Genomic DNA, 26,008 nt, shown 5'->3' with positions numbered 1-26,008 from the left:
ACAATATATACACAGTCGCGAACACGCTGATAAATCGATTTGGAAAGCTAACACTTCCAGCACACGAAACCACTGGTTTTCCTAATACGTGAAGAACAAAGTCTTCTATTGTCGATGACATAGGGGTAGCCCCACTGGCATCTTCACACCATAATAGCTTGACGTTGGCGGGCTTTTTCCGTGGACCAGATCTTGGTGAAATGACACTGGTGCCCTGCGCACATGCCATTTCACCACCTTGTTTAAATTATCTACCAAACCGGATTCGCGTACCCCAGAAGACAGGACAAGCCAATCCTGTTGTAATGATCGTAAATATATCATTACTCGTCCGACGCATTGACATTTTTCGAAACTTTGTAGGGTCATTGAAGCAAAACCAACAACCGTACACAACAGTACACGGGTTTTACAGTTTTGCGGCATATAAGTAATCCCTGAAACAGGCGCGAAAGTAGCAATACGGTAATGGTTCTACCTACAGTTACGCAGGGTTGTAAGGACTTGAGTCATGACTCGACTCGAGTCAGACTCGACTCGCGATTTTCTAGTGACTCGACTTGACTCGAGTCATTTTCTGAAAAAGGTAAAATGACTCGACTCAACTCGAGAGTCGATTTGTGTATTGACTCGACTTGTACTAGAGTCATTACGCATGACTCGGTCCAAGTCATATGACTTGAGACTGGGTCTTTCAAGACAGGCATTTAATTGTAATTTCGAAGAATAGTAGAGTTATTACACTACGATTATTATTTCGTCAATCATTACTGGCACCTAAAAATGTTACCAGAAACTGCTAAAAATGAAGAAAACTAGTATATTATGAATGCGGACCATTCAATAACACCACGCGGAGTTGTAAAAAGTGAGTTTCACATGACACAACTCGGAACTGAGCAGTGAACAGAATGACTTGGACTCGGTCGGACTCGAGTCAAACACGATGACTCAAAATCGACACTCTATTCCGTGACTTGAACTCGGACTTGACTCGCTAGTGAATTGAAAATGACTCGACTTGACTCGTGTCAAAACGATAAGATTGAGATTGACTTGTGACTCGGAACCTTATGGCTTGGTTACAACCCTGCAGTTACGCACGTCAATTCCTTTCTTCCAGCCTGGATAATATCGTCATCTACAGAAAATTTTGTAACCTGATATCAATTGGTCATTTTTACTTCACAATTCGCCACCGTCTTAACGACGCATGGGCTTGATTCCATAAGAATATTTATTATGGTCCTTTTGAAAATGATACGCGTTGATGCAATACTGATAGATGAAATGCAAATCAAGTATCACATCAATTTACAAGACTGCCAAACCATATCATCAAAATAACCGAAGGTTCCGACCCCTAGTTTAAGAGTACGAAAAAACTAAAAGTCACATACGTGAAAGCTAGGTCCTGCAAGTGGATATTTTCTTTGACGAGATATTCGATCAAATTCAACCGACATATTAATCGATATTTGGCAGTATAGAGTCTAACCTAAATATTTATAAAAAAAACTCATAGTTCTTACATACACCGAACAGTCCCGTTGCTTACCAATAACTCGTATTTTGATAAGAGGACTTTGCCATGCGAAAACTGCAATTCAAACAAATGTACGATGCTGGTCAGCATTTTTTTTGAAATCTTGCCAGTAAACGACCCTACAACATTCAGAACTACTGACCAACACTCGCATAGCCTTTTGAGGCAGCACAGTAAACGTCATTAATATAGCTTACCACCTTCCTTATCGAGCAGTTTTATTTCCTGGACTGCGAGCGAGTTGGCTGGATCAATTGTCGAACCCCGACCTTTAGAACAAGAACATAATGAAAATGTGAATAGGCGGTATTAATATATTACGGTTCGAGTTCAGATTCCGCAGCTTTCTAGTTACTTGATGAAAAAGTGATGAAAATCAGTCAAAATATTCAATGTATACAATATACTATGTGTCATTCTTCAATACCAGTCCCGAGTCTAGTCAAGCAAGTGCTGTTTATTGCAGTTTGATTCAATTCGTAAGAACTCCGTGGGTATTTAGACACGTTAACATGCCTCCTGAATGTACGTGTAGTACAAGTCGCATGTCGTGCACTGCATATGCAGGCCTACATTAACCAATTGCTGTAATGTTAGATTTTTATGCATAAATAGTCATGGCCAAAGAAATGCAAATAAATGTTCAAAATAAGGGCCTTATTTTAATGATCTATATTGTGAATACATCTTTATTTGAACAAAAGCTGTCGGTATTGCTGAGCTTATCTAAAGTGCGGTATCACGGTACGATGTTTTCATCGGTAACACCACTCTTCCTCATCTCTCTATTGAATAAAACTGTATTATAAGGATGGGAGGGCCGTTGCTCAAGACAGATCAATACATGAACAATGTGACCGGCATGACATAAGGTCCTACATCTACGACGCGGAACTATTTAAGCCATTTTGTTGATCGGCTATTGGGTATTCATTCTACGATATAGGGTTGTCGTTAAATTTGTCAGGCTCCTGTCAGCAGTAGGTAGAGAACTAGGGCGACGACGTTAACCATTAGATTATCAGCATGCGGGCACCGTGGTTATCGCAAACTTGAATGTGGTACAGAGTATGCATCTCACCACCAATTTCGCGTTTTCCAGTTATTGCAATGAAATGTACGGTATCAAACGGCTTCCCACTGCGGATTGTAACTCTTTTCGCTCCAGATTGACGATGCATGTCGACCGAAGCAACGATGGTTTTACCTGCCGATACACATCGAATTGGTACGAACTTAATTCTACATCCACACCAGCAATATATCCTACCAAAACAAAACACCAGCGGTCCAACGAAAGACGGCGGCTGTATCAACTTATCGAGTAAGAATTTCTTCCAATTGAATGGAGTACGACCGAAGGATCCGTGACACTATATAGCTAGCCGGACAAGATGAGTAAATAATGATTGATTGAGGACTAGCCACTGATTACTGCGTGATGTAATAGCCGTACCTTGGCATTACTGTCGCGAAGTCCAGTATACTGAATTCACACGGGTATTGGCAGGACGGACCAGTTATCCAAAGTCGAATTGAATAGGATGATTCGAGGCGGATCAAAGGTACCATTACAATACTGCTACTCCGGATTCCACATTGGCGAAACAATGGTAATGGTCAGCTCACCGGAACAGCAACTTTATTGCATATTATGAAGCGGTTTCATTATTTCGGCCAAATCAACATGTAAAAGGCACATAAATGGAATCGCATTTAAGACAGTGCTATTATAATATTTATTATGTTTCATTATGGACTATCCCATTTATATAGGCTACTTGGGTTGCCTACAGCGTATATAGACTGCACATCTTTCATGTCAAATTAGTTCACTGCTCATAAATTTGGCTGCGTGCTGTTCCATTCTGGGGATCTCAACTTTCACCAATAGCAAGTCTTTACAATACAAGTCTTACCGAATTTCATAGGAGGGAGCAAGTTTAAAGGTTGGAAATAGAGATTTCGGGTTTTGGGGCACGAAGAAAAAAAGGCCTGTGGCATGACTGTGGCTGTGATGTGCAGCTCTTTGTTGGGGGACTTTGGTGCATTTGAGGGTTGAAAAATGAGCGATTTGATACAGTAAAGCAAAAATATGGTTGCAGAATTCTTCACCAGCTGGACAATGTGGACATGAAAACGAATGACTTAAAATAATTTGACCAGCTTGTCTATTCATTGTAAATTTCAAATTGTGAAGAGGGCTGTTTCTCGACATGGTATGATAGCGCTTCGCCTGCTCGTAGAAAATTGCAGTGTCGTTACATGCTGAAAATACAAATAACTAAAAATTTTGATTCAACATTTTATAACATCACACTGCCTGCAAAGTGCTGTACATCGCTCAACACTGTGCAGATACCGATATGAGCAAACTCATTACTGATGCTACTTGCGAAGTCATTACTACTAGTTCTTAAATAAAAATACGGAAAGGCAGGTGAGAGCTAACGACTGAACTGCTTGAAAATATCTACCAACAACCTATGCTGGTGTAAATTTCTACAAACCTCAAAAATCTGTTACATAAGACTCAACGAATAATTTATATCCTTAATCTTTGTTATTTCCACTGCCCCTCGATTCACTGGCAATCCTGTCTACGTCAGCAAAACTGAACGTGGGTAAACCCATCAACAACTCAGAATATACTAGTTCCATACTCTCGGTTCGATTACTGTTTAAAATGTCAGTGGCGGCTCGTGACAATATCGGGTGGTGGGACAAGGGCTGCAAGCGACTTTTTATCAAGATGACGTCCCAATGGCGTTCTCCAACGTAAACAAGTAACTTGGTGGTAAGGTAACACGAACTTCCCGACAACAGTGGTTTTAACGTATGTGCCGCGAGAGGTCTGCCGGTGAGCTGTGACTTGAAGTGTGGTAACTGCGTAAACGGCGCACGGAACAAAGATTTGACACGGTTCATGTTCGCACTATACCTGACTAATTATCTGCAGAAATGAAAATGACTATAACTCGGGAGATTGCGTGAGTCTAACTGGAAAGGTCGAGGAGTTCGGACACATACGGAATTGTAATCTCATAGATTGGGCATGTCATATTGAATCCAAAACATAATTCTGAAGAACTACGGATAGCAGCCTCGGAAATTCGGTTCCGGTACAGCATAGGAGATTTTGGCCTTGAGGTTTGAGACTGTCACACGACACATACGGCTTACGGTCTATAGCAGTGGTTCCCAACCTGTGGTACGCGTAGCACTAGTGGTACGCGAAGGTCTTCCAGGTGGTACGCGAGTAGATTCTGTTTTTTTTTCGACCGAAGGGAGTTACTAGTTCAGGTGAGGTTGATTTTGAGTTTTTTGAAGCCGTCGTCTCACGCTATGCCCCATCAGCTGCTAATTTTCCCTTATACGTAGGAATGCGAGCAAGGATTTTCATCTCTGATGACTATCAAGTCGAAGAAACGAACCCGACTTGTTGTGCGCATACATGAATTTCGATGCGCTGCAAGCAAACGTATACCACGCATCGACAAGCTAGTGGAAAATAAACAAATGCAGCCATCGCATTAAATAAATTGACTTTTGAATGTGTGTTGTTATTTCATTATGTTGTTCTTCTTGTGACTGGAGGTGAAAAAACAATTCCATACATCCCATCAACCCTGGGTGATAGTGCCTATAGTTCAGGGGTGTCAAACTCAAATTGCATCGCGGGCCGGATCGAAGTCATGAAATCGCTCGCAGGCCGGACCAGTCAACGGAATCCAAGATGTTGCCTCGTGCCATTGCTTCTCGCTGGAATACTTTATTATCAAGCATATATAGATAATACACGGATCGTCGGGGTTTCATTCTATAGCGAGTCACAACACCATCATTTGCGAACTATGAAATTGGCGAAAATACGATGTTTTTCCGGTTGAATACAATGGCATTACTGGCGATACAAGTAGACATATTTCAGTGTTCCCTTTGCTTTAGTCCAGGGGTGGCCAACTTGCGGCCGTAGACACGCAATTCATTAGTATGTGTTGGCGGCCGTCGACATGCAATTCGAATTTACGAATTGACTCCCGATTTCTTGAAAGATTTTAATTAATTGAAGTTTTCTTCGCGCTGCGCGCGATTCAATGCGACTACATTTTTCGATTTTAATATAGTAGCATTCTTTGCTATCAGAGCCCCACAATACAGATGCGAACATCAATGGAAAATGATGCGCCTCACATGGAAATATCAGCTCGGAATCGTGTGCTCCTCACTATACTAACAATCCTGATGGGAGGCCAAGAAATAACAGCTTGCTACAAAGTGACTAATACCAATTGGCCCACCCGAAGATGTATCATAATTTATAACTTGCGTTAAATTTTCGAAAACACCCCTACATCAACTCTATACCAGTGAATCTGATCACACGGGATGAAAAAGGATAAATGTTTGATGGTAATATGTAAAACTAATATCAATGACGAAATTCATTGGTGAATCTGAATTTTTTTCGCGCTTCGCGCGGCTATGAGCACTTCCTTCCTTAACATTACCAGTGACCACTCGCGATTTTGGTGCGCATGGTAAGCCTACCATTAAATAGATTAGGCCGGAGTTCACCAGAAATGGACATAGACACTTTAACCTGGGTATTTGGCGTACAGCTCGTTCATTACAACTATGCCCTCGAATGCGGCCGTAGTCTACACGAGTAGTCAAAATGTGAATGGCAAAACGGTTGGCCACCCCTGCTTTAGTCATCATCTGGCGTTATCGCTGCGTATGCGTTGTGATGAATACAAGATATGTAACTGTCAACAAGGACTAATTTGGTTTATTACTGTGGATGCGATGGATAATATAATCTTTTTTCGATGTACTCAGAATTGCTATGCGGGCCGGATAAAATCGTCTGGCGGGCCGTATGTTTGACATCCCTAACCTAGTTTAATAGAATTTGTTAATACACCTCGCCTAGGTCAAATACGTGAGTATGACGTCATAAATTGTGGAAACGCGCGTACCCTATATAGATGGTACGCGAGCACTGCATAAAACCTCAAAATGGTACGTAAGTGGAAAAAGGTTGGGAACCACTGGTATATAGTGTCTATCAGAGATGAGCGGATTTGAAATTTCTATGTCCTAATACAATCCAAATCCGAACCTTCAAATCCAAATCCAAATCCTAATCCATAACTTTTTCATATTCAAGTCCATGTCCAATCCTAATCCGATTCCAACTGGAAATTCAGAAAAAATACTAATGTATGCAATGGAGGGATTCGAAAATTTTCTTTCACAACCAACGATTCACTTGATTCAAGATAACTTAGTAACCATAAGTTAGGGTTGCCATATTTTTAAGCAAATTCCGGACACTGTTTAGCGCCCACTAGCGGAATTTAAAGGTCAACTATATCGACCGAAACAACTTTGGCTCATTCAGTAGAGTTTTACATGCTGATTCCAAAAATATACACCATACCTTCTAAAATTACGTATTTTCTGAGATATCGAGCAGCGAAAGTCGCAAAATGCCACCACAGACGAAAACGGTAGTAAAATCAATGAAGCATGTCGATGACGTAGTACCATGAGGATTTCTGATGCTGTGGCTGTGGTGTATGTGTTGAAGTGGGATAATGTCAACCTCTGAAGCTGTGGACTCAACTGATAGCTACACGGTGTTTAGTAAATCTGATTCCGACACTATTGAGGAATTCCCGTGTATAGGTAAGCCATTGAATGGTATATACAATCAGGCATTACTGGACGACGAAAGTACCGTACCGTTTGGTCAAATGATTGGACTTGCGCGTCTAAAACAATTAGTGTAACGCATGCATGTAAGATTGTGCGGTATGCTGACGATCTAAGCTTGAAGACCGATGCATATAACTAATACATATTGACTTTTCAGAGACGCTTGACCTGACTAGATTCACTCAAAGGAATTCAGCTCCGCCGCATGCACTGGATCCGAAGTATTCCGACGTCGCTGATCAGTTCTCACCGACTGCTACTTCCACTTTATCTTTGTATGTAATAAAATGGCTTTACTCAAAAGCTTTTACTGGATCCTAATACATACAGAAAAGTCGAAAGCTTTTATTGGGTTCTAATAAATACAGAATCGCAAAAATTATAATATCATAGAAGGAAATTATTTCAATAAATCTCTGTGAATAAGTGATATTCCCAGGATTCTTTGGCGAATTTTCTTTTTTTGATGTTATGCTCCAGCATGATGCCCTCGGCCAGGATTGTCAATGTTTCTGAAATAATAATTTACAGCAGATATCCAATGATATACAATCACTAACACTCCATTTACTTTATTTTTATTGTAACACCGGTTCAATATCTATGTGAAAGCCAGCAGCAGGACAAGAGTTTTTTATGTACGCCTAGATCAGGGGTGGTTGTTTGAAGTTACAAATCTCTGAATTTGTTGGGAAATGTGAGGTTGAAATAATAATTACCTACCGTGACACGGCATCATCGTGATGTATGGCTTGATCTCGTTGCAATCTTGCACGTGCAGCAGCAAGGGGAGGGGGTTCTGGCCACACCTCGTGGTCAACTGGTCAATGATTGAATGACAGATGTGCCTCCAGAAGTCGTTCTTCACCATTGTACAGCATCCTTTGCGGTAGAGAAAGTGTGATGGCAAAGTGCTCCTACTCCGACTACAGCAGCTTATTGAAAAACACTGTGCATCGGTGAGCACAGCAGCCTTCCTTATATTGGACTGCAAAAGGGTCTTTCCGGACTTGCTTTTCTTCTGCTCTCTGCATCTGTTTTCATTGAAGTGCGTGGCAGCTAGCCGTCCTCGTCCTTACCGAGGTGGCGTTTCCATGGGATCAATACATGAGATGGAAACAGAACTGCTTGCCTTGCACCTTGGCTTCTGTACTTCCTCTACACAAGCCATCGCAAATTATAAGAACCTAAAGTACCATTAAATGAAGGTTGAATAGTCCAGTCGGGCATGACGAATCGAAACAACGCAGCATCAGGTAATTTAGGCGAAGACAACAACCAACGATTGACTTAGACATCCCATTCAGTGTTCCATGTATCGGCAAAATCCTCATGGTAGTACGTCATCGACACGGTTGCTGATTTTACAGCCGTTTCTCAGAGGTCGGCAGTTTGCACTGCGATATCTCAGAAAATACGTAATTTTAGAAGTTAGGATGTATATTATTGGAATCAGCATAAAAAACTCTATAAAATGAGCCAAAGTTGTTTTGGTCGATATAGTTGACCTTTAAAATGAGTTGTAACACATTGACCGTCAATATGACGTCACACTAGCAAAGCATTGCCCATCGACTATATACAGATACATTATACAGGAGTGAAGTGGAACATATGTCATGAATTGAGCCATCTGTAATGTGAGCTCTGGTAATTGCTACTTGCTAGGGTTTGCAATAGATTTCTCCACGACCGGATGAAATCATCTGGCGGGTCGGGTCTGGCCTGTCAGGGCCCAAAAAGCACTGATCTTGGGCCACCATAGGGTATTCGATGTAACTTGTTGGGCACTTACTACATGCATTTAGCATTTGACTGTTGAATTTTATGTATGAATTCTGTCATTAATATTGATTCTTCGATATATTAGGCTATTATAAAATGCACCAGCAGGTTGCACATCCAGTGATTTCCAACCTTTTATGCTCGCGACCTCGTTTCCCACTTGAAAATGTTCCGTGGCAAAGCTCAAAATTTGTAAAGCTGATTACTGAAAAAATTCAGCTTGCCCAAACTTACTCGCGGCCTAGGAAGCTGATTACGTCCAACATCATCGCGATCTCCAGATAAAGGCGGACGAGCCCTAGATTTGGAACCACTGTCTGTGATTGAAGCATCCAATCGGTTTAACCAACTCTAGGAATATACCGTTAGCTTATAATTGCGATTACAATCAGACTTATTTCAGTAAATGGTGGTTATTTATATTTATTTTGATTGCATTTTTGGCGAGGGTGGTGCCTGGAGCCCATACTAATATCATTATACGTTGCATTAACTCGCGAGCGGCGCGAAGAACAATTTTGAATAGCATAAATCTGCTTGAAAATAACTTTGTTTATGTTGATTTACGAAAAACTTTGGAGCCTGCTTCAAGCCTTCAAAATTCCGGACATTTAGGCATATTTTATAAATTCCTCCCGGACGCAGATTTTTCGGTGAAATTCCGGACATGTCCGGGAAATTCCGGACGTATGGCAACCCTACCATAAGTACAATAATAACTGATCTGAATAAAGTTTGTCGCCATTCGCCATACGACATTTCAATCCCCCAGAAAATAGGTAAATCCAATCCAAATCCTAATCCGTTCCGAAAAAATGTCTAATCCAAATCCAATCCAAATCCGACAAAATTTCACAAATCCTGTTTTTTCAAAACCTAATCCTAATCCATGCTCATCTCTGGTGTCTATATGTCTGCTGCAAAATCGCCTTTGGAAAATATATTGCCGAATAATTACGTGGATGAAAGTCGAAAACTTGGTACACTGTTACATGAAATCATCGAGAAGTAGCCTCATGACAGTTTTCGGTATGGTCCACTGTCAAAATTAATACGAACAGACCAACACCGAATTTCGCCTAAAATTTACTGAGGAATAGGCTGATCAAGCGATCAGCTGTTAGCCGCCATCCAAAACGAAACAGCTATCGCGCTTCACAGGGGTTGTAATTGTAAGCAAATGGCCTGAACGCCACAATTTCACGGTGAAATTCACATTGGAGAATATAAAATAAAAGTAAATATTTGAATGCAAACCGATGTTGTTAGTAAACTGTTTCATGATATCATCATCTCATCACCGATCTCGGTATGGAACACAGTTAGCTTTAACACAGATACACCGGCTTTTGCGTGAAATCTGCAATGCGTTAGGTAGGTTAGGTAGTGTCAGATCAGCGCACATCTCTACCATACTCGACCTTGATAACGAAATTGCTGCACTAATCATTGAGTGCCAATCTTGAGACTTGGCACAGCGATCGATAGTAAAATCAAGACATACCATGCAAAAGCTCATGACGGATCTAGGTAAGGAGCATCGTTAAAATCAATGGAGACCAATACCGGCTTTGCGTAAAATATGTTTGCGATACATGACGGATCACCACACACTCAAATTCGGAAACGGAATTACTACCCTAAACTTTAAGTAGAAACCCTGAAACTTGGGGCAGTGTTAAATACCCCCATCACGACATGACATACCAAGTTTCAAGAATTACCATATGGTGAAACACCAACAAAATTGACCTATACCAGCAAAGGTCGACTAAACGCATATGACGGTAACTGAGCTCAGATATAGATACGATAATTACATCACACCTTAAGGGTAACCAGGCTATGTTGCCCCACCTGCTCGGTAATTTTATGAATAGGAGAGAGTAAATCACTGTTTCTTTATTGTGCGCGGCTTTGAGAGAATAGACAGTGAAAGCTTGTTATGAGCGCTACCGGGGCATGCCCCGGCTAGGCATTCGCAAAGCGAAAACACGGAAGAGACTTCGATTTTCGCAGAGACTTCGCAATATATGGGCATTTACAAGTGGAAGGACAAAAAGAATACGATTTTCACTGTGATTTCGGCATATATAGATCAGTGTTGGGATGACTCGAGTCATGACTTGACTCGAGTCAGACTCGAGTCACCTTTTTCGAATGACTTGACTTGACTCGAGTCACTTTGCTAAAATGACTTGACTTGACTTGACTCGACGTATCAGAAATATGGATTGACTCGTGACTCGGAGCAAAATTCACGAGTCAATTTCAAGTCATCAAGTAATCGGTGTCGATGAAAATCACTTAATCATGCATATGTTCGGATTGTTCGCGAAACGCTGGTCTAACCGTGAGAGCGACCAATCATTTCCAATCATTTAATAATCGTGCAAATAAATTGACCGCAAACGACATGATCGAAGCTTACAGCTTACGTTGTCGTAAACTAGTATAATAAAGTAATTAATCTCTGTTTTTGCCTTAACCAAACCTCTTGTTTTATTGAAATTGAAATCGAATATATGAAATTGAATTTGAATATATTTTATATAGTCCTCATCCATTGACGCAGGCTCGAATTGCATCATATCGATTTGTAAATGCGTAATGTATCGCATCCTATCAAATCGTATCTATTCTCTAGTTTGGCTGGTAACTATAAACTGTGGTTTAGCAGTTCTACGTATATGTGAGCGATACAGCGCCTTCTTGCGTGCATATTTAACTCTATATTCGTTCATCGGTTCAAAATCAATGACCACTCAATCTGTATTTCAGACAGCTATCAAAATGCAATGACATCATCATGCCCCATACTTCGAAAAGGCAACTTGACTTGAATTGTGACTTGACTCGTGACTTGACTTGACTTGACTCGACTTGACTCGAGTCACCTCCAAAAATCGAGTGACTTGACTTGACTCGAGTCACCTTTGAAAATCGATTGACTTGACTTGACTCGAGTCAAAATGGGCAATGACTCGAAATGACTCGTGACTCGAAGGTAGTGACTCGATCCCAACACTGATATAGATTGCTGTGCGTCTATAAATGGTAAAGAATTGTTATTGAACAGAATTTTAGGTGGGGCAATGCCGCAGTTGCCCTATAGGACGAGCCGCAACTGTAAAACGGTCCTGCCATTTGTGACATTGGAGATAAACATAGGCATCACTCCATTTTGGCGAAAATCCAGTTCAACGCATAAGGATTATCAAACAACTAATGAAGAAATAGGGTCCTGATTTTGCTAGCAATGCTAGCAAGGTACCAAGAGAAAGCTCGCTTCTATCCAAAAAGCTTCCAATAAAAAGATTCAAGTTTCTGATTTTACCGAGCCATCGCCCGTATCCCAGAAACGTGGCTCCGCATTTCAAGTTCTCGTTGACTCAGTTCTCATTCACTTTGCATGCTGCTGGTTCAAATTCAACTAATACACACCATGTTTTGATACTCTCAAGTTGTTTGGGTTGCTAAACTTTATTGGGGACGGGTATAATAAGAAGTACTCCAACAACAAATCAACTATTTGAAAAAAGGTAATGATGCCATGCGAAGACAACACGCCCGGTGTGAGGACAGCTGCGATTCGGCCATCCGTTTACAATGACAGTGAATAGGCTGCTATGTCGATCTGCTGAGTCGTATAAATGTCAATAAGAAAGAGATTTCCCGGGATTAGCAAACTAGTAAAATACACACACAAGCTACTCAAATAACATTTACCGTATTCCTTGTCATATTGACGCAAAAACATGAGAGCACTGTTCCCTCTAAGCTGCGCGCGTGTACTGCACAATTGCACAGTCCTGAAACGGTCTCTGCGAACAGAAAATCTAAGCTGCGCGCAAGGAAGCCGAAGTGATAACCCGGGCCTACGTATGCCCCGGATGACCTTTTTGAGTGCGCGCAGACTAGTGAAAAACTAGAGGGAAAATTGATTGACAATGACACAACGAAAATGCGAGGCTCAAATAAGTAATTATTATTTATTTCAAATCAGTTACATACATTTCATAACATGAAAACGCAGCCCAATACAACATAAAATCACGGAAATCCAGCCACTACTCACTAAGTCTAAGATGAAGATACTTATTAGAAGTCATTAACAATACTCTGAGTTATAAGGAGTTGTGGATAATGTCAGTATAATAGAAAATTAGTCACAATGGACAAAAGACGCAGGACAGGACGTAGTTTATTTTTGTCCTTGATGTTTTTGCGGCATATACACTAGGGTTGCCATACGTCCGGAATTTCCCGGACATGTCCGGAATTTCACTGTTAAAACTGCGTCCTGGAGGAATTTCTAAAATAAACCCAAATGTCCGGAAATTTGAAGGCATGAAGAATGCTCAAAATTTTTTCGTAAATCATCAGAATTTTTCTTCGCGCTGCGCGCGATTTAGAACCACGTACATTGATTTTAATATGGGAACTACCAGCCTAGCAAAATCTGCGATCAAAAATAAATAAAAATAACATTCATGTACAGAAATAAGTCTGACTGTAATCGCAATTACAAGATAACGGTATATTCATGGAGGCGGTTTAGGCCGTTTGGGTTTGGATGCTTTATTCAAAGATAGCGGTTCTTAACATGGGGATATACTATAGTTTGCCTTTATTCTGGGACTCGCGAAGATGTTGAGCGTGATCAGCTACCAAAATAAGCCGTGAGTAAGTCCGGGCAAATGTGCCTACATTTAATTAGTAAGTAGTTCATCAAATTTTGAGCTGGACTTCGGAACATTTTCAAATTGGAAATGTAGTCGCGACCATAAGAGGTTGGAAACCACCAGGTGTGCTGTGTTTATACAGCTCAGTGGTGCAGTGCGCACCGTCAGTAGGTTGACAAACAATCTTTTCTGTGTGACATGAACATGACTAACGATAAGCAATTACGTTCCTTGCATTTTCGAAGTCTTCATCCTCGACCAGCTAAACTACTAACTCTGATCACGTGGGCGTAGAGAGGATCAATATTATATAGTAACATATAGAAGAAACAATATTTTTGACAGAATTTGTTTATATCATTCAACGACCAGATGCATATTGGTAGGGTTCAGAAGTTGCATTGATTACCCTACGGTGGGCCTAACATCCGGTGGGTCCAAGATCAGTGTTTATTTGGGTCGGAGGGGACTGAAAAAATGTGACTTCCGCCCTGGTTACACTTCCTGAACGGGATCGTGACCGCCTCTAGTCGATAGACAAAGCTTCGCTGGCGTGACGTCATAATGATCGACAATGTGCTCATACCTCATTTTGAAATCCGCTTGGTGGTGCTAAAGAGCGTCCGGAATTTGGTACACAAAAATATGGTAACCCTAATATACACCGACTCATGGATACACATACACACCATCTGCGCATATGAATACCATGAGTGCATGATGTGCATATGCCGCTGGACATGGAAGTGCAAATATAGCCTTTACGGCTTTCCAACTCATGCACCACCCCTCCATGCTATCCCAGTAATGCATGAGCGCCAAGCAGGGAAGCCATGGATACCAAAGTTACTAATCAGGTTTTTGGTCTGACCCGGCCGGGAATCGAACCCAAGACCTACCGATCAAGAAGCCGGACGCTTGACCATTACGCTATCTTGAACAGTAAGAGTAATTTATAGAATGTCAAGCAGCAAATCATAATATCTCAGTAAAAAGGGAATATTGTATCACATTCATAGAATTATCTGAAATTTCGATTGTTAGGATTCACAATTTGCCTCTTTTTAAGTTAACTATGGTGCATTAAGTAATTGAGAAACGATTAATCACATATCAATAATAAACAAGCACATCTAGAGGGATAAGCCAATTTATATTATGCTTGAAGCATTTAAAAACACCAAGGTCGTAGAAAACATGATCATTGGTCATAGAAGCAAGAAAAATCGTTGGCTTGAAGTACAGCGACCGTCATTCTACAGAATAATATCAAAGGTCATGAATATCTTGGTAATGGAAGTTCTAGACTCAATAAGTTTACCTTTCAACACTCTTCTGAAGTCAACTGTACAATAGATATAGGAAAAGGTCACAAGATCATGATGGAACATGAAGAATTCTACATAATTGACATTGCAATAGATTTCTTACACTAAACTACATTTATTTTCAACAAAATTCTATATTTTATACTTTGTTTGATGTTTTTCGAAGTATTTAATATCTATCATAATCCATCGCAAAAAACGTAACGACACTACATAGTACACACCAGAGTTGGATCAATTACATTATTTCAGTTCAACTACAATTACAATTACAATTACTTTCATGCATGTTTCAATTACAATACAATTACAATTACTTCATGCTAAAAATATCAAATAACAATTACAATTACTCCTTGCATGCTTCAATTACATTACAATTACAATTACAATTGCTGCTGTTGAACATGTAATTGAATAATCATAAATTCAACCGTGCTCCTTGACAACCGTAGCGTCGTAATTAACAACAATTCAAGTATTCATGTTTCATTCATGATGCGAAAATACCCGGTAATTAATAAAAAGAAAAAACGTTTTCGAACTATTCCAGTATGCAGTATGTCGTTGAAAAAAGTATTATAATATATGCACGTGTTCAATTTGCGTATATATATTATATAAATAAAGAAATATTATTATTTTTATCGAGGGACGTTGGAATGAGGATGTGGAGTAAAAACAAAACCGTGCTTTGTCAGATAAGACGTTATATAATATCCAGTGGTCTGGTTAGTTAGCCAGACGAAGTAACGGTGCAGCATCGTGGTCTGAAATCGTATTGTAGATTGCCAACCCACGGATAGATGCGCAAGATGTGAGTCACGGATGAATGCACCGACAAACGTACTGCAGAGCCGGCTAAAAGCAGCAAACTTTGTAGTCCTAGAGCTGGCGATCCAAGCGTCTAAATTTGATGCATCTGGTCTTTATCGTAAGCTATTGATGCACTAATTCCGAAAATACAAATTAAAATCTCGTCAGGGCAATGTAACTGCTCCAAAATAGCCGTTTAGGGCCGACTGTTCTGAAAAGTGAGAGCGCCGCAGCAGCATGACCACAACAATGACCAATTACGCCCAGCGATTGTTCAGAACAATGCTGATTCCCAGACTTTCACGACTATTTTGGGATGGTACCATTGCCTGGAAATATACTTTTATTGCGGAATCAGTGCGATTAGGACCATACATATCAAATTTCGACGCTTGGATCGCCAGCAATTGAACTATCAATTCTGCTGCTTTTAGCCGGCTCAGCAGTTCGCCTCTCGGCGTATTCAATCGTGAGTCACGTGCTGCGAATCCTCCCGTTGGTTAGTAATCTAATAATTGTATACAATGGCAGCCGATACCAGCCTAGCGGTAAAAATAAAAAAAACTTCGCCTGCAAGGGCGCAGTCAAGGGCTTCCTCGAATGGATCCATCAAATTCCTTGTCGACATTTAAAGAGAATGCATTATAAGTCAATTATTTTATGTTGTGCTTGACAGGTCTCAATAGCAATTTAATGTAATTGAAATTGTAATTGAGCAAAATTTTTGTCAAATTACAATTACAATTACAATTACACAAAATAAAAATGCTTCAATTACAATTACATTACAATTACATTGAAAAATGTAATTAATTACATTCAATTACAATTACAAATTACAATTGATCCAACTCTGGTACACACTACACAGTACACAGTACACAGTACACATTACACAGATTATACCAATTTTTTTCTTCATTTTTCCATATTAATGCTTTTTACGTAACTTCGATTATAGTCAATTACTTTTAAGGTCTAAGACGATGAAATATATTTATTTTATCCCGCTATTCAATTATACTTTGCTAACCAATCTTTATAATAGCAAAAAAAGCAACAGCATGACGGCTTGAACTCTACTGTAGTAAAACCATCTGCATATTCAAATCACCGTGAAACCTTCATTGTCGGACGTATTTAGGGTATTTAGTTTAAGCTATTACCATTGTTTTCATCGAGTTGTGAAATTTTTTGCAACAGGTTTGGGTACCTAATTGTAAAATGCAATATGCACTATATAACTAGCATCGAGAAATTGCATCAATTAAACATGAAATGGCCAGTTTTAACTTCCTAAATGAAAGGCAGTAATTCTGCTCTCCATATCTCAATATTTGATGACGAAATGTTGGCTCTTGTACACGATTGACGTTGTTGCATTTATCGCCTTCTCTTCTCTCTGAAAAGCAAGTACCTCCGAATAAATCAATATCCTGGTTAATCAATCACGTCTCCAAACTATTCGTGCTATGAGCCGGAGATGGACCGTTCGCGCGTCATTACACTGCACAAAATACAATTCGACTTTTTGTAGATGACCTGGGCTCATAGTCGAATGGATTGTAGGGATTCAGTCGACAGGTGGATTGTGCATTTCTATTCCCGCAAGACGATTGTCAGGTTTCATCGGTACACAATCTTATATTAGGTACCATATACAGTCAGTATAGGAATTTCGTGAAAATAAAACTGCCAGCAACACATCATATCTCAGGTTGCGCTATTGGCTGGGACGGTGTGATAGCTAGAGGACTTTGTTGACAGTTTACATTTCAATTAGGGAAATTGCGGTGCAGTTAACAATCGCGAGTATCAATGACATTTGAAAAGTAGCTCAACATCTTGTTTGATGGAAAGTATATTTTCTATTCCAATGATCATCTGTATCAGTGCAAATTCATGAAAATAAGGAACGCGTTTCTTCTTCAACGTAGCCTAAGATAGGTGACGATAAGTGTACTGCTATCAGACTTAGATAACTCTAGTTGTCTAAGTAGCCTGATTAGAGGGTAATGCCGGTGACCTATTTTGAATCTATTTTCTGAAATGATTCTCTGCTCTAATTCTCAGCTAATTTGTGAAATTTTTATATGTTCTCGTTTTAATTCAAAACCTATCTCTGCTTTTCCTGAAAATGCTACTGAGAGAACTGCAGAGCGGGAAACGAGCCTAGCTTGTTGTACAGAGATTTTCTATTATCCTGCTCATAAAAACGAACCATTATTTGATAGTAATGGAACTGGATTCGATGACCTAGTTCTTGCGGATTGAATTCTAATTACAATCTAATTTGGAAAAATGTATAGCTATAACTAAAGTTTTTATGTATTTTAAAAAAGAAATGCGATAATTATAATTCTACTATGATTTGGAAATAAATTTGTAGCATCAATTCTAATTCTACTATATGTTGGAAAACAAATTATAACTGTGATTCTAGTTCTCATCGAGTTTGCAAAAGCAGGAAATTTGTAAGTTTTCACTTGCGATTACCTAATAAAATTATGCGACAACCAGTCCCAGTAATAATACTTCAAATTGACACACTTCAGTATTTTTGAAACCGTCATTTACACTATTGCTACATGCACCCGAGTAAACAAATTCCGGGATTACTACAACTTCTGTTCGGGTTCAATCCATGACTATTTTGATGGTTTCCATAAAAATTATGCGACAACATGTTACGACCATTATCTGCGTAGTCTGAATGCAGCAAGTAACCCTGCATTGAAGAGACACATTACTGCCGAAGATCAAATTTGCTATTGCACATTAGCGGAAGTGGTCAGTAACCAAGTTCTTCAACTTTTTCAAAGTACAAAAGTACGTTTTTCCCACTTTCACCACTTACTGAAGCGTTTATTATTACTGACTACTTTTATCTCTACTTCACAATTATCAGTTTTTTGGCAAAACTAGGAATAATGTGATAAGTTTGTTGCGACTCGATCTAAAATGATGCATGACAACGCTGTTATATTATTGCGGGAAAACAAAGTTATTTTTATCGAAGATACGTGTGGTGTGTCGCGTGTCATCCTTATGACGTCACCATCCGACATCACAATAATTAATATTGTATAATAATTTGATTATTACACGGAAAGTGTAACAATATTTCTAGGCCGTTTTTGAAACCGGATGTGCACGGGAATGGATCGACAATGTAATTGGAGGATAAATCTCAACTCTCATTTTAGAACGATCAGACTTCGCAGCATCTACTCACCACTCACAAAAATCGAAGTCGAGTCTCTGCCAGGCATCTTTAACATTGAAGGCGAATGGTGGCACTAAAATGAAAAAGAATTTACAGATATAAGATATTTGTTAGTAAAAGATGTATGCATCCTATGAATTGTGCTGTTGGTGAAACAGTCATCTGGCTTGGAGCGACTTGAAATAATCAATAATAATATAAATGAATTTTGTCCTACGATATAGGGTGGTTTAGTTATGGTAAGTATGAAACTGCGCTTATCTACTATTTTATATCCGACTACTATCCCTGATGATACATTCAAATCCAAGTACTAATCTCTATTCAATTTTATATCGTGTCCATATCAAGGTCCAATCCGGTAATGGCTGAAATTGGATCAAAAAGTCGCATGAAAATGGAAAGTTACGAAAATTGTTATGTTAAAGTAGAGATGCAAATCCATCTTCGGATGAATCAGAAATCGACCTCTGATCAAAAGCCAGGCGGAAGAGATGACGCGTGACCTCAAAATCAAAGAGATGTATAAAGTGATGTAGCAAAATCGTGATAATATTTGTTCTACTTTCCGTTCGAAACGGTTGCTTTCGAGGGTTAATTGCTGACAAAATGTTCACACTCTCAACTTTTATTTCAGAAGACATCATATTTAGAGTGCATCGCCTTTTAATGTGTTATAGTTATGTCATTGGGTATTTTGAAACGAGAAAGTACATGCAATATGATGCCCCGACGGTAGAATGTATTTCACGCATATCTAATCCAATTAGATATGCGAATAAGTGAAAATAACTTTGGTACATTTGAAAAGCATTCCTGCAATATGCAGATGAATATTTACGTATTTTCAAATCGATTTATCTCACTAAATCTATGTTCGATGAAATTTAGCACCAGATCCACGTTTTGTGGAATTCTTTCGCAAAACTAATATGAACTCGCATATTCGTTTTCAAATCAAAAGTAAATTGAACATAGTAATCCCGAATTCGATTTTCAGAATTATAGTACTTGATCGGGTTGGACAAAACGATTTCGTAACCGTAGCAGTGTTGCTGATTATAATTTAGTTGTACCTGAAGAATGCACTATGTACATCAACGTAAATTCCTGGAATAAGCATTCTAATCACGGTACTACACGATAATGAAATGGTTCGTATCAACGCCAATATAAAAAGTGGGATCCTGTAAAACATAAAGCCATGAATCCTGCAGAGAGGTGGTCAATAACAAAGTAACTCTGCGTTATTAGACCACTCAACTGCTGTCTACTTGCATCACTTAATCAATGGGTTGTTATTTTAGACTACTTCTGTTTTTACTTCTGGTCACAGATGTTGGTCAAAACTACTTACTTTATACAATATTGATTTTGAAAAGTATCAAGTTGTTCCTAGCTGCGTATTCGTCATCGTTTTTGATGAAATTCTTATGGGGGCCGCCTTACATAGCGCATGAATCACGGTAACTGCATTAACATACTTTCAAAGATTCCACTCACTTGCAGTGTCATTAGTCATTTTGCATTTGCTGCGAAGATGTATCTTGCAATTTCGAAAGTGGATATCTCCTATAAACCGCTAAAAGTATGCGGCCCATCAACCAAATCTACTTCTTGACACTACTTATTTCACTACATTTCAGACGAATACATTTTCTATTTCCACCTCAAGTCAATTTGTGATTACTTGGAAATTGCTTCTTCTACTTGTATATCAGCAGCAGCTTACGGCGCTATTTATATTTCTACATGAGTCTTAACTTTGACTACTTTGACTGCCTTTAATCATTCATGAACACGTGTTAGCGACTCTCAGAAGCAATCGGAGTCCGAATGGTCACCAGATATCACAAACAACCTAAATGCAGTATTAAATTCGATCCATAGTTATATAAGTATATGAAAGTGGTTTACAAGTTTCTTTGACTCATCGCACCCTTATCAAGCTCGATATATCTTTATCATGCCCCTTAACGGTAGATTTACTATCAGCAGCAGACATGGGGTGATTACTACGTGAATGTAATCGATTGCGATTACGATTACGATTACAGCAAAATATGGAAGTAGTCGATTACGATTACGCTGAAAAAGTAATCACGATTACTCACGATTACATTTACATTACATTACATTTATCTTTGAACACATATTGGGAAACAATATAACCATTGTGATGGAGGGTCTCACGAAAGATCAACTTTCTTTGTAAATGTGTCATCATGACGTCATCTGCTATTTACGTCATAATATACCCATTGCTCAAACCTATAGCTAACGATTTTTCGCACACAACGATTTTAATTCTAGGCAGGGCCGTAAACAAAACTCCAAATAGGGTGGGGGGAAAGCTCGACGGGGACACAAAATTATTTTATAAATCCACAAATATAATAGAGTATTTTCGAGAGGTTTAATCAACTTGAAAATTCTCTTCTAGCTTCGCGATTGAATTTCGCTGAATATTTTGATTTGGATATGCATACCTCTCGCCCTCGAGAAACAATATTCATTATTTATAGAAATAGAAGTAGCCATTTCGGCGCGAGTCATTATTGTGCCACGACACATCAAGACATATGCAGTTTCGGTCAACATGACTTCATGACTTCACGAAGTATACCGTGGCCGAAACTTTGTATGCATACATTGCCCATAACCGTGCTGAGTGTGCGTGACGAATAATCTTTTCTTGCTCTTAATCAGGTCATGGCAATATAAATGTCACCCGGGGCACCTAAAGAGGAAAATGATGCGCCCCGCGAAGAAGTGAAAATTTGTGTGTGCGACTCACGAAAGATTTCGTTTTGTTTTCTGATGGGCTGCTCCGTTTGGGTTACTTCAATATCTTTTTACTATACAGCAGACAGGATGTTACGAATTTGACACGCCGCCCGAAGATGGTGTGATTATATTATTTTTTCCCCTTATATTTTGAAGACACCACCTTTCCCAGCTCAACCGGTATATCTAACCACGGGGCTGAAATAGGATCAAAAATCCATAGCAATATATGCAATTACCACTATAATAGATGAAATTAAGTCCTGAACTTGAAAAAGTTTTCGCAAATACACAGCTAATCCACATCGCCTCGAAACTTGTATTCCAGTTATGACAAAAGCCCGACCGTTAATGGGGGTCTGGGGGACTTCTCACCTGCCAGAAGTTTGATTGACAATCCGTCATATGGGCCTAATCAACTTTTGCTGTTTTGGTCCTGATTCTTGCTGCAACTCAAGCTTGCATGGTGTATAAGCGTGTGGCTATGGTGTCAGATCCAGATGTTGAGTAAGGAATTGCGAAATACCGATTGGTGGAGGTTTCAAGTAGGAACATATGAGAATATGAAAGAGGACATAAAAATATACCTACAATAAAGGTATTGCGGCAAATAACGACTCGGTTATGATATGTATCAGCAGCCGTTGATTTTTCATGCTTCGATGGGGAAATCGTCATGTTCGATTTGACGAGTAAAAAATTTCAAATCTTTGTCCGGTGTGAGTAAAGAAGCCTACTTTTCTCCAAGCAGTAGCGGTCAACTGCATTCAACAAAGCATAACCAACCAAACATCACTACATACGTTACTATTTGAAACCAGATGAAGTTGTGATTATTATCCTGCAGCGAGGTAGTGGATTACTGAGTGTATTGATCACCTGACATAAGGCATGGGCGGTGTTCTTATGTTACAATCACACAAATACATGTACATCGAATAACTATTTGCTACGTTTGGATAATTCGCTACGCAATGACGAGTAAAGCCAATACATGTGATATAATAATGGGCAGTAACATTTGAAAATGATGATATCGTATTGTTCAGGAATGTTCACTGTTCCGTTCATGTCATAGTCCTTGTGCAAATACGAAGTAATCGTAAACACACCAAGTAATCGATTAGATCTGTGAAATAGTCGATTACGATTGCGATTACTTCGGAATTTTTTCGAATGTAATCGATTGCGATTACGATTGCTTGAAAATGCTGTAATCGTCGTAATCGATTACGATTACGAATCGTGATTACCCCATGTCTGATCAGCAGCACAGTAGCCTACTTGTGATTTTCTGTAGTAGTACTAATTATCATATACTTGTTTCGCAAACTCAAATAGTTTTGTTCGTATACTACTTCTACATCAGCAGTTTTTATGGTGGATAGTAATTTTTGCATATTTGATATGGTCATGTAAAAAGTAGTTTTTGTCGTATTTCGATCAACGACGCCTTGCTTCGAAATAGATAAAATTGATATGCAAGCTCACAATCAGCAACGTGTGAGAGATCACGCCTGGATTTCGTACAACAATTAATCGTATTAAGTATGGGATGTCTGATGAAACTATAATTCATGAATACCGGGTGCGCTATCACGTAATCCTGGTAAGGACGCTACGTCATGCATGAAACTAAAGCCTCAAGATTTTTAGCTGAGTTAGTAACGAATTAGACCTGTTACGTGAATTGACCATTTCATGAAAATGATCGAGCATATTTAAGGTACCTAATAAAACGTATCTAAGATACGATGCAGCCAAACAATGACTCACCTTTTAAAACTTCCAACTCAGTATCGAGATCATTTGCAATCTTCTGGGCTTTCCTTAATTCGCCTCCTTTCAACATATAACGCTGACACCGGTATATCAATGTTACTTTCTTCAAATCAGAGTTGTTGACGAGAGGAGAAATTTCATCGAGTGAAGCACAATATCCATCTTTTATTATGCATCTGATATATTCGATCTGCAGTGAGAAAATATTATTATTATATTCTTTTTTTCACAGTAAGAAACTGGTCAATACACACATAATCCTGGGAGTAACCTGCACCCAAGGGAAAATGGCGAGATTGGAGTAAATTTTTAAAATTTCAGTAATGCAGTCAAATTGTTATTGCTATGCAATACATGGAGAAGTCAATTACAGAATTGCTGTAGATGAAGAATTGGCAAGGGTTACAGAGCAGAGGTAGAGATGATTGAAAATGAAGAATCGAAATTACAGAAATTATGCTGTGATTCACTAGTATAATTTTAGTCCAGTGGTGCACTCAAGGACTTCCGAAGAATGTGCACAGTGTCCAACAACGTGATCTTTTGGATCATGTCGAATCAAACGTTACCCGGAATCTGTCGGATGTGTCTCATGAGTTTTTTGCTTACGACCCCTGTAGCGCCAATGAATTTCGGTACAATGTTTATTTTGCATCGCCACATTTTCTCACATTCCATTTTGTGGTCTGCGTATTTGGACTGCTTTTCTGCTTTTCTTATATTTATTAAATTCTTTATTCACAGTAAAACTGGTAAATACACACATAATCCGGGGAGCAACCTGCCCCCAAAGGAAAATGGCGAGAATGGAGTAAATTTTTAAAATTTCAGTAATACATTCAAATTGTTATTACTATGCGATACATGGAGAAGTTTACAGAATTGCAGCAGATGAAGAATTGGCAAGGGTTACAGAGCAGAGGTAGAGATGATTGAAGATGAAGAATCGAAATTACAGAAATCATGCTGTGATTCACAAGTGTAATTTTAGTCCAGTGGTGCATTCAAGGCCTTACGAAGAATGTGCACAGTGCCCAATAATGTGATCTTTTGGATCATGTCAAATCGAACGTTACCCGGAATTTGTTGGATATGTCTCATGAGTTTTTTGCTCACGACTCCTGTAGCGCCAATGACTATCGGTACAATGTTTATTTTGCATCGCCACATTTTTTCACATTCCATTTTGAGGTCTGCGTATTTGGAGTATTTTTCTGATTCTTTTTGCAGTAGGTTGTGATCAGCTGGGACAGCCAGTTCAATGAATAAGCATTCTCTTTTCTTTTTTAGTTTGACGATTATATCCGGGCGGTTGCTTCTGATTTCGCGGTCAGTTATAACTGGTACATCCCACAAAATTTTTACTTGCTCGTTTTCTGTCACTGGTGCTGGGCTGTAGTCGTACCAATTTTTTGTCGAAGTGGTGATGTTAAAATGTTTGCGTAATTCAAGATGAATGTAGTGACCAATCCTATTGTGTCTCCATGTGTATTCGGCAGCTGCAAGTGCACCACAGCCGGACATGAGATGTGCTACAGTTTCATTTTGGTTGTGGCACATTCTGCATTTGCCGTCCGTGTTTTGCTTCAGAATTCTTTTGTTATTATTGTTATTATTATTATTATTATTGTGTATTACAATGATGCTGACCAATATTGTTGACCATTTCACCAGGGGCCATGATGCATTGCAACATACTTAAGATCAGGGGTACGACCCACGGGCCGCATCTGGCCTTCTAGGCGATTCTGAAAAAAGTGGCTGCATTATCCGTCACATTTTTAACAAATGTTTAGATTTTTAGTACGACTTAACACTTAAATTCTCTCAAGTCAGAAAATGTCGAACATGTTCATTGTTCATAGGCCACATTATAAGCATCCGACCGTGGTGTTGAAGTAACACTGAAGTCACCATCAGCAACAAGTCACTGCCAATAACACTGGTGCTACCATACGTCCTATTTTTTTTACTTTTTTGAAAGTGTCCCCGCAGCACGCTCAAATGACATCTTTTTGAGAATTTGTCCCCTTTTTTGAAATTTTTGGTTGAATGTATGTGAAAATTCAACTGAGAAATTGGAAATAAGTACTGAAGTAACGGTTCGGCGAGTCTTTTGGGAGTTGAGCCAGAATCGGGACCCTTTTTTATTAGGCCAACTTTAAACTTGGAATAATTTTATCAATTTTTTCTGGGTTTTACTCCTTTGTCGTAAGTCTGAATTTGTGTAAGTGTCCTCTTTCAGATTCCCAAAATATGGTAACCCTAATTGACACTAACTTCCGAGAAGGCAAAAAAAGTGCTCAGTGAGTTCACCGTTTCGTGGGGA

At 39.2% G+C, this 26,008-nt stretch overlaps 3 protein-coding genes and 2 long non-coding RNA genes across 5 annotated transcripts in view; 1 reads left to right on the top strand and 4 right to left on the bottom strand.

Moving 5' to 3' along the window:
• Positions 1 to 26,008, bottom strand: part of LOC145432877 (uncharacterized) — an 89,436-nt gene that overhangs the window by 3,554 nt on the left and 59,874 nt on the right. Inside the window, exons 2-3 of the mRNA XM_080309706.1 lie at positions 2,628 to 2,753; positions 1,744 to 1,815 (exon numbers count right to left, since the gene is read on the bottom strand). Of these exons, the coding sequence (XP_080165832.1) occupies positions 1,744 to 1,815; positions 2,628 to 2,727 (172 nt within the window). The 5' untranslated portion in view covers positions 2,728 to 2,753. The remainder of the gene's footprint in view (positions 1 to 1,743; positions 1,816 to 2,627; positions 2,754 to 26,008) is intronic.
• On the top strand, positions 6,912 to 7,573 carry LOC145440594 (uncharacterized). Its single transcript, XR_013915570.1, has 2 exons — positions 6,912 to 7,240; positions 7,428 to 7,573. It is a non-coding gene; the product is annotated as an uncharacterized LOC145440594 (long non-coding RNA).
• On the bottom strand, positions 7,596 to 8,751 carry LOC145440588 (uncharacterized). The gene is made up of 2 exons (XR_013915566.1): positions 7,994 to 8,751; positions 7,596 to 7,782 (listed from the first exon to the last, which is right to left on the bottom strand). It is a non-coding gene; the product is annotated as an uncharacterized LOC145440588 (long non-coding RNA).
• LOC145433477 (uncharacterized) overlaps positions 16,442 to 26,008 on the bottom strand; it is a 288,213-nt gene continuing 278,646 nt past the window's right edge. Inside the window, exon 7 of the mRNA XM_080310597.1 lies at positions 16,442 to 17,006. The gene's annotated coding sequence lies outside the window, so the exon portion shown is untranslated. The remainder of the gene's footprint in view (positions 17,007 to 26,008) is intronic.
• LOC145432981 (uncharacterized) overlaps positions 17,043 to 26,008 on the bottom strand; it is a 15,069-nt gene continuing 6,103 nt past the window's right edge. Inside the window, exons 5-7 of the mRNA XM_080309851.1 lie at positions 23,674 to 23,869; positions 19,120 to 19,183; positions 17,043 to 17,286 (exon numbers count right to left, since the gene is read on the bottom strand). Of these exons, the coding sequence (XP_080165977.1) occupies position 17,286; positions 19,120 to 19,183; positions 23,674 to 23,869 (261 nt within the window). The 3' untranslated portion in view covers positions 17,043 to 17,285. The remainder of the gene's footprint in view (positions 17,287 to 19,119; positions 19,184 to 23,673; positions 23,870 to 26,008) is intronic.

The sequence above is a fragment of the Botryllus schlosseri genome, chromosome 1 (assembly GCF_051294905.1).
Source record: "Botryllus schlosseri isolate E-star chromosome 1, Bs_hap1, whole genome shotgun sequence".
Classification (NCBI taxonomy): domain Eukaryota; kingdom Metazoa; phylum Chordata; class Ascidiacea; order Stolidobranchia; family Styelidae; genus Botryllus; species Botryllus schlosseri.
This window is presented reverse-complemented; position numbering and strand designations above follow the sequence as displayed.